Source organism: Dromiciops gliroides, chromosome 1, assembly GCF_019393635.1.
Source record: "Dromiciops gliroides isolate mDroGli1 chromosome 1, mDroGli1.pri, whole genome shotgun sequence".
Lineage (NCBI taxonomy): Eukaryota > Metazoa > Chordata > Mammalia > Microbiotheria > Microbiotheriidae > Dromiciops > Dromiciops gliroides.
This window is the reverse complement of record NC_057861.1, coordinates 436,541,554-436,550,853: the sequence shown is the minus strand read 5'-3', so window position 1 is coordinate 436,550,853 and position 9,300 is coordinate 436,541,554. Positions and strand designations below refer to the sequence as shown.

Genomic DNA, 9,300 nt, shown 5'->3' with positions numbered 1-9,300 from the left:
GAACCTTTTATCTTACATTGTGTATTGTGATTGCCTAGGAGCTCTTCCTGTGCAGGGAACTTAAATTTTTTTTTTTTTTGTAAGACTTAGTAGGGTATGGGTGGCAATACAGAGGTGGGAAGAAATAATCATCTGAGGGGAGAGCCCAAAGTTCAATGGACATCCCAGCATGGCAGTGATGGTACCATCACTTCTTTTTTATATAATAAACATTTTTATTAAAAGTTTTTGGAAATCCGGCCTCAGACACTTAACACTAGCTGTGTGACCCTGGGCAAGTCACTTAACCCCAATTGCCTCACTAAAAAAAAAAAAAAAAGTCTAAAAAAAAAAAGTTTTTGGGAGGGGCAGCTAGGTGGCACAGTAGATAGAGCACCAGCCCTGGATTCAGAAGGACCTGAGTTCAAATCTGGCCTCAGACGCTTCACACTTACTAGCTGTGTGACCCTGGGCAAGTCACTTAACCCCAATTGCCTCACCAAAAAAAAAAAAAAAGAAAAAAGTTTTGGGGGCAGCTAGGTGGCACAGTGGATAAAGTACCAGCCCTGGATTCAGGAAGACCTGAGTTTAAATCCGGCCTCAGATACTTAACACTTACTAGCTTTGTGACCCTGGGCAAGTCACTTAACCCTCATTGCCTCACCAAAAAAAAAAAAAAAGTTTTGAGTTCCAGATTCCATCCCTCCTTTACTCCCTCTCCTCCCCTCTCCCTGAGGAGGTAAGCAATCAGATATAGGTTATACATGGGCAATTATGTAAAAAATTACCATTTTAGTTCTTTTGTGTAAGAAAACTTGAATAAAAGGAAAAAAAAGAGTGAAAAAATAGCATGCTTCAGTCTGTGCTCAATGAATATCAGTTCTTTCTCTGGAGATGGATAGTATGCTTCATCATTAGTCCTTTGGGATTGTCTTGGATCATTGTATTTCTGAGAATAGTTAAGTCATTCACAATTCTTCATCAAACAGTATTGCTGCCTCTGTACACAATGTTCTCCTGGTTCTGCTCACTTTACTATACATCAGTTCATACAAGTCTTTCCAGGCCTTTCTGAAATCATCCTTCCTGTCATTTCTTAGAGTACCCATCACTTCTTGTATGGAAATGGATCACCGAAATGATAACAGATGACAGAAACTCAGGAGTTATACTGGAAGGTGCATCCAGTATGACCCAGGCATTCAGAAGTCCTGAATACTAAGAGGTCAATGCTTACTAGTGGCTATGTCAAGACTAACAGAGAAGAGATGAAGTAGGGATTGCTCCAGGTGCTGATATCTTAATATTTAACCACAGTGCTTTGTATATTCCTCCATCACTGTGTTAAGGAGACAGAAGGATTAATTGAGGAATATTTGTGACTTGGTACTGTAATGATTGGAATGACGCCACCTGCTGGAGACTTACTGTAGGAAAGCTCCGCCAGGAGGAGAATGCACCTGAGGGCAAGACATGTGGCTTTTCTTTGGCATTAGGAAGTGATGTTTGCTCGTGGGAGGAAGAGGGGGCAAGGCTGGCACTCTCACTCTCTTTCATGAGGACTTTGGTGGAGAACAGAGCTAAAGAAGAGCTCTCCCTTTTATAGATAGATGAATGTAGGCCTTTCTCTCTCTCTTCACCAAATTCTTATTCTCCTTAATAAATGTTTAAAAGTCTAACTCTTGCTAAAGTTTATAATTTATTGGCGACCATTCATTAGATATTTTAGATAGATTAGCTAGAATTTTAGCCCCTTTACAATACAAATACTCTTTACCTTGCATTGTATTTTCACTCCCTCACTTCCTCTGTCTCTGTCTCTCTCCCCTTTCACACAGTCACACACTTAGACAAACTAAGTCTTTGTCTTTCTCACTTTGATTTCATCAATCATCTTGATAGCATGATCTGACACAGTTACTGGTGAGAGCTTGGGGCTGTAGTTTTTAATAGATGTTTGCTCAAAGCAGGATTCTAAACTGGGAAAGTTCTAAGGGGACGGACCCACGGCATACTTAGAGTATGACGGCTTGAGTCCGAAATGGAAAAAAACCAAACAACACAAGCAAGAGATTGACTTCCCTAATTTGGGGGATATTCATGAAGGCATCACAAAGAGCAAGCCACCTTTGTCAATCTGGTCTGAGTGAAAAATAGAGAATGGTAGTGTACCTGTTTAATTTTATCCTCTGGAGACCAGGCATCACATTCCACCCAGCACTTCTCTAGCTGAAGCAAAATAGAAAATATTTTTTAAAGGTTTTCTATTACTTCTTCTGTCTCACTCAGGTGTTATACTCCCCAAATGCCAAAGGTCCTTTTCAGAAAATGTGAAAATCACAGTCATGTGATTCCTATGATTAAAATCTGAATATCTAGGTATTGTTATTACTGAGCATTACTGAAGAATTTTAAACAAATCACAGAAAAATGTTTCTACTTATTGTAATCTTTGACCTCGTAGAAAGTATCTGTTCTGCTGGCTGGATATCTAGTTAATACGGAAGGGCCCCAAAGATACTTGTGAGACACTCATTAACATGTGCTGATTTGTATTCATCCTCCAATGGATCGAGGCCCTAACACCAAAGAAGAGAGTAATGGGGAAAGTGTCATAAAATAATCATACAAAATTCCCAAGTCAATGGTAGTACAAGAAAAAAATCAGAAGCAAGGTAAAGTTTCAGGCTTCACTTCTCAGACCTTTATTCATCCAAAGTTGACCCTGTTGTGTGTTCTACTCTGTTAACCACAGGAGCACAAAGTTCTTACATAACTAATCTGAACCTGTGACTTCTTGTTATGCCACGGAGGATCTCTTGTGAGTTCCCTTTTTGCTTGATCAGGAAAGGATCCTAGCCTGAATAATGCAGCAGAATAGCAACCGCATGGAGGACTTCCCTCTTAATGTCTTTTCGGTCACTCCTTATACGCCCAGCACAGCTGACATCCAGGTGTCTGACGATGATAAGGCAGGAGCCACTTTACTCTTCTCAGGTATCTTTCTGGGGCTAGTGGGGATCACATTCACAGTGATGGGCTGGATCAAGTACCAAGGCGTCTCTCACTTTGAGTGGACACAGCTTCTCGGGCCGATCCTGCTCTCAGTCGGGGTGACATTCATCCTGATCGCCGTGTGCAAGTTTAAAATGCTATCTTGTCAGTCTTGCAAAGAAAGTGAGGAAAGAACACTGGACACAGACCAGACTCTGAGTGGACAATCCTTTGTTTTCACTGGGATCAACCAGCCTATAACATTCCATGGGGCAACTGTCGTGCAGTATATTCCTCCTTTCGCATCTCAGGACACCGTGGGGGTAAATGCCGCTTATCTGGCCCCAGTGGCGAACCCTTTCAGTGTCGCAAACTCAGGAGGGCCAACAGTGCCTGCTCCAAGTCCCCCTCAGTACTGTACGATCTATCCTCATGATAATGCTGCATTTATTGACGATGAGCTCTACCCTTCCTATATGGACATGGATCACAGAAATGATAACAGGTATGGTTGCTGGTGTCGAGAAAAACACGGGAGCTTGGGAATGCTGCCCCTCCAGCTAGGATGGACCGAGTCTGTGTGAGGACAGTGACAGGGTAGGGTAAACTTGAAGCAGGAGCTCTGAATTTGACTGTTTTCTGCTCGTACTTTTAGGTCAACTACTGATGCTGAGCAGCCAGAGGAGATGCAGCTGGAGGACAACAGCCGTGACTGCTTATCTCCTCCCCCCTATGAGGAAATATACTCCGTCCCACACTAGACCAAATTTCTAAGGGAACCAAGCAATTAAGCCACTATTTTCTAACTAAAGGTTGTTACCTTATAGCATCTAAAAGACAGACAAGACCACAGGTTCCTAAAGTGCTCCGAAATGATATAGCCAAACCCTCAGTTACTCATGGGTGGAGTTGAAGGGAAAAAATCTCTCCCCATAAGCCAGTGGGGGATCTCCACTCCTGTCTTCATTCCGTCATGAAGGATATCTTCTGCTTTCCTTACAAGTTTCTAGATCAGGATTTTACCACTTAATTCTTAATAGGATCCCCACAACTCACCCTTGTGATCACGAGGACATTTTTGCTTTTATACCTTAAGGACTTCCTTGAGTGTGGGAGCCAAGGAGACAGAAGGAAGGCAAGAGCAGCCAGGGTTAGAGCTTCCTCCCTTGTTCTTAATAGAATCCTAGCCTAGGCATGGGATTCCATGAGTGGCTAAGGTCTTTGCCTCCCTGAAGCAAGAGGTTTGCATCTGAGCACCTGAAATGTTTCTTTTAACTCCTGGGGTTTGGCTTACCTGCAGACAAAGGGGCTTGGGGGGGGAGGGGCTAGTCTTTGAAGGATTTGAGGGCTAAAAGGAGATGACCACAGTGGTTACTTTGATGTTTGGTGTATTTGGATTTATGCCCTCATATTGTGATTAAAAAAAAACAACACTATACAGTATGCTTTTTTGTCAATAGCTTCAACTGATATTCAGCGAGGATGAGTTTAGAGGAATTATCTTCCTAGAGTAGAAATAGAGGGCTGGGGGGCAGCTAGATGGCGAAGTGGATAAAGCTCCAACCCTGGATTCAGGAATACCTGAGTTCAAATTCGGCCTCGGACACTTGACACTTACTAGCTGTGTGACCCTGGGCAAGTCACTTAACCCCCCATTGCCCCACAAAAAAACAAGAAAAAAAGAAATAGAGGGCTGAAGAAAGTATTTAAATAGGAAAATCAACACTAAACTTTTGGACTAATAAGACTAAATTGCTACCCACAAGGGGATGGAACTAAAGGACAGTGAATTGTGCTTCTGAGGGGCGGAAAGAATTTCATGTTATACCAGAACAATTTCTGGTATTGGGTAGGGCACATAAATACTGGCAATGTGTGGTTGAATGACTTGGCCCTTATTACTGAGCAGAATCAGGCAACTGGTCAGCATCAACCCCTGGTGGTTAAATGTTATATTAGAATTGTGTGTGTGTGTGAGAGAGAGAGAGACAGAGAGACAGAGACAGAGACAGAGAGAGACAGAAAGAGAGAGAAATGTGTCTTGTGTATACTGGAAACTTGACTGATGCTTGTTGGCTTATGATATTTCCCTATAATTCATGAGGGCACAAATTATGTCTTACCTAATTTTTATAGTTTCCTTCCTTCATAGCACAGTGCTCTGCATGCAGTAGGAAAGGATAGGTAAGAGATAATTTAGAGCGTTAAGCAACACAAGCATACATGTCCATTTGAAGGATTTATCCTCAATGTAAGGGTTTCTCACCTTTTGGGGATCACGGAACCTTTTGGCAGTCTGGCAAAGGCTATGGACCCCTTTTCAGGATATTCTTTTTAAATTAATAGAATAAAATAAAAAGGATTACAAAGGAATTCAATTACATTGAAATAAATATCAGAATTTAAAAAAACACACAATGAAACAAACAAGTTCATCAACCCCTCATTAAGAACCCCTGCCTCAAAAGAACATGTTTCTGACAAAACTTCAAAGTTTTAATTCAGTGTTTATACTTTGTGACTTATATTGGGTGTTTTAAATTAATATTTCAACAGGAAATTATAATTTCCCCTTCAGTTAAATGATTATAATATTTGCTGCATTTGTATTATGATTTATATGGCATCCGAGGGACAAAATATTTTGTCTTAGGCATATATCTTCAAATTTTACAGTAGAATTTTGATTTTAAAATGTGATTCAATGGGCAGAAATTGCTTGCTAAGTAAATTCAATGCAATGAATATTTATAAAGTGCCTACCATATAGAACAGAAAATGCCACTGAAGGGTCTTTGTTCAGGAGGGAGCAGGGGTTCCTTTAGAAATTAACAGTTGCCATTTTTAAAGCAAACTTTTATTGTCTCTATGAGGCAGAGCCTTTTGGCCTAAATGCCAGGCACCAGGAGATTATACTGAAGAAGGGAAGCCAGGGAAGGAACTAATCATGAGAGAGAGACCACATTAATAGGAAGATGTTTTCATAAAGTGGATGAACTTTTTTTTTTCCTGCCCTCCTATCATGGATGGTCTGCATGGCTGACCCCCTGCCCAAGATAAGAGTCAAAAGTCATTCTCTTGTATGCCTTTCCTGGAAGTATTGTTTCAGGGTATAGGGCTTTCCAGAGATTTCAATCGCTCTTTTTTTTTGGTCTACTCTACTTAGAACCCTGGCCACATGACTGAGTGAGTTTCAGATCCACCAAGTATCTCTTTATTGCAAAACTATTCCCTCCAATACCTCCCTCTCCCCCACCCAGGTTGTTTTTTTTTTTTTTCAAACAGCTTGAAAAAATAAGCCTCTTGTTTATGAAGATCTGGGTCTGTGTGTGTGTCTGTTTTCAGCTCTCTGACCTTTCTTGCTTCCTCTGTTCACTCCTCCTCAGCTGCCTTGTTTATTGTGAGCTTTGGTGGGTCAAGTTTCTCTAAAGCAAAAGAGCCACATTTTGTTGGTGATTCTCCCCCACCCCTCCTGTCAAACAGAAGCTCTGCACAGTAATCTTGTCTGGGAGTTGTATAAAGGAGGGAGAAAGGGGAATCTGAGCCATGTTCCATGCCTCTGCTGCCCATCAAAGAGCCCTTTTTTTACATGAATCAACAGAGATATTTATTGGGACTGGAGGCATTCTTGATCACATACTGCCTGCCATTATAGGTGTATGTCTACATGTGATTTACCAACCTTATTGTGACTTCCTTGTGGACAAGGATGGTATCAGTTCTCTCTCCATATCTCTCGAATCTGGTCCCTCCTCTCCACTGACATGGCCGCCCCCTGAGTTAAGGCTTTCATCCCATCTTGCCCTTCCCAAAATGGAAGGCAAAGCCAGCTGAGCAGACCCAGGGAGTCTGGGATTTGTGCTGATACACTAATTTATACTTGCTGTGTGACATAATTGTTCTCCAAATGTGACCCATTAGCCATCAGCAGCAACCTTTTGAACTTACTTGGCTAAAGGGATATGGCTGAAGTCATTGGACTTTTGCAATCATCTCATCTTTGGTCTCCTGGTTCCCCTCTCTGATTTCTCTGATCTGTTCTGCACAGAGTTGACCAAATCATCTTCCCAAGGCACAAGTCTGACTATATCACTTTGCTTTGAAAAAGCTTTAACTGACTCATTGCCTCTAGGATAAATGTAAAATTTTCAGCCTGGCATTTAAGGTCTTTCACAGTCTGACTCCAACCTGCCAGTCCCAGCCTGTTGTACATGACTCACCCCACACACTCTCCATCCCAGCCAAATGGGAATCCTAGCCATCTCCAAACCTGACATTTTGGATAAGCTGTCCCCCTGGCCTGAGGTTCTTCCCTTCTTCCACTCTCCCTCTCCGAATGTTTATCTTTCTTCAAGGCTTAGGATAAAATCTCTTTAAGGTTTAGCTGAGGTACAATTGTTGAATTGTTGTATTTAACCATACAACAAAGGTTGTCCTGGCACCACAGGATCTAGGTTCCAGTCCTGCCTCCCTCACTGTCTACCTGTGTGATGTTCAGCAAGTCACCTTCTCTTTCCTCATTTGTAAAAAGAATGAGTTTCAGTTAAAAGGCCTTTGCACTGGGTAGAGTGATGGCCCCCAAGTCAGGAGGTTGCTCTTGTTCAGTCACTTCAGTCATGTCTGACTCTTCGTGACCTCATCTGGGATTTTCTTGGCAAAGAAACTGGAGAGGTTTGCCATTTCCTTCTCTAGCTCATTTGACAGATGAACAAACTGGAACAGGAAGACCAGAGCTCTAATCTGGTCTCAGACACTTGACCCTGTGTCTGAACTTGTGACCTTGAGCAAGTCACTTAACCCTGTTTGCCTCAGTTTCATCATCTGTAAAATGAGCTGGAGAAGGAAATGGCAAACCACTCCAGTATCTCTGCCCAAAAAACCCCAACAGAGTCATGAAGAGCCAGACATGACTGAAATGACTGAACAACAAGAGGTCCTTTCCAGCTCTGAATCTATAATCCTATAATCATTTTTTTAATAAACATTTTTATTAACAGTTTTGAGTTTCAAATTCTAGCCTGCCCTCCCTTATCCCCAAGGCAGTGAGCAATCAGATATAGGTTATACACATGCAATTATGTACAACATTTCTATATTAGTCATTTTGTACAGGAAAACTTGATTAAAAGAAAGAAAGGAGGAAGAAAGGAGAGAGGGAGAGAGAGAAAGAGAAGTGAAAAACAGCATCCTGTGATCATTTATGAAGCATATAGTACAAAGTGCTGTGCTATGAGTTAGGGATACAAAACCAAAATGGAGAGTTAGTCAAAAACTCTCAGGGAGTTTATGTTCTTCTAGGGGGCTACAATACCTAGACAGATGAGTAAATGAAAGATAATCTGAGGAGGAAGAAAGGACAATTGATTAGAGGGATCAGGAAAGGCTCCCAGTTGGAGGTGACACCTCGGTTGGGTCTTGAAGCAATTTGCAGGTTCTAAGAGGCAGAAGTAGGCAGGGAATACCACGTTTCAGGTAAGAAGAACAGATGGTCTGTGCAGAGGCATGCAGGCAGGATGCAATACCAAGTAAAGGGAACAGGAATTAGGTTAGTTTGATTGGAACAGAGAGTTCACAAAGGGGAGAACTATGAAATGTCTTCTGTGAAGCCTCCCTTGCTTGATCCTCCCAGTTGTTTCCATTTTCTCCCTCCCTGCGTATGTACTTGTACCCTCTAGTCACCTGGAACCTTCTTGGGGGGAGGGGGGGAGGGGGGAGGGACTGGTTCTTTTTTGTCCTGGTGTTTCCAGCAGTTAGCATGATCTTTCATATAACTTGTCTTTGAGAAACATTGAGTGAAAAATCGCCTCGAGCTTTACATTGGGATGGTGAGTGGCCACTGTCCAGTTGGTCTGGTCATTTCTCTTTAAGGTGTGATTTTAGAAAAAAGTAAGGACCCTAATCCCCAGATGTCTAAAGATAGCTTTGTGCAAATCAACTCGATTCTACTTTAGCTTCAGCAAAATGGGAACATAAGATGCCAAATATTTTTCTACCCTTACAGCTCTTTATTTTGAAGAGAATAGTTCATTTTTGTTTTGCAACCTGAAGATACATTATTGGTGTCACTTATAAAGAGGTATCATTGCTACTTGGCCACCATTTTTCCATCCACAGTCAGTCAATGAGCATTTATAATGTGATCACTGTGCCACGCACTGGGAATGAAAAGAAAGGGAAAAAAACAAATCCTCACATATCTTCAATAATATCATCTTCAAACACAAAGGGGGCAATGGAAAAGCATGCTGGATTGGGAATCAGAGGACCTGGGCTTGAATTTTTGCTCTGCTCCTTTTTATCTGCATTCTTTTTTTTTTTTAACCTCTT

General features: G+C 41.7%; 1 protein-coding gene across 1 annotated transcript; it reads left to right on the top strand.

Annotated features, from left to right (window-relative positions):
* Positions 1-2,846: 2,846 nt before the first annotated feature.
* Positions 2,847-3,734, top strand: TMEM174 (transmembrane protein 174). Its single transcript, XM_043996827.1, has 2 exons — positions 2,847-3,478; positions 3,629-3,734. Exons 1-2 carry the CDS (start codon positions 2,847-2,849, stop codon positions 3,732-3,734), a joined length of 738 nt encoding a protein of 245 aa, XP_043852762.1.
* Positions 3,735-9,300: the final 5,566 nt, after the last annotated feature.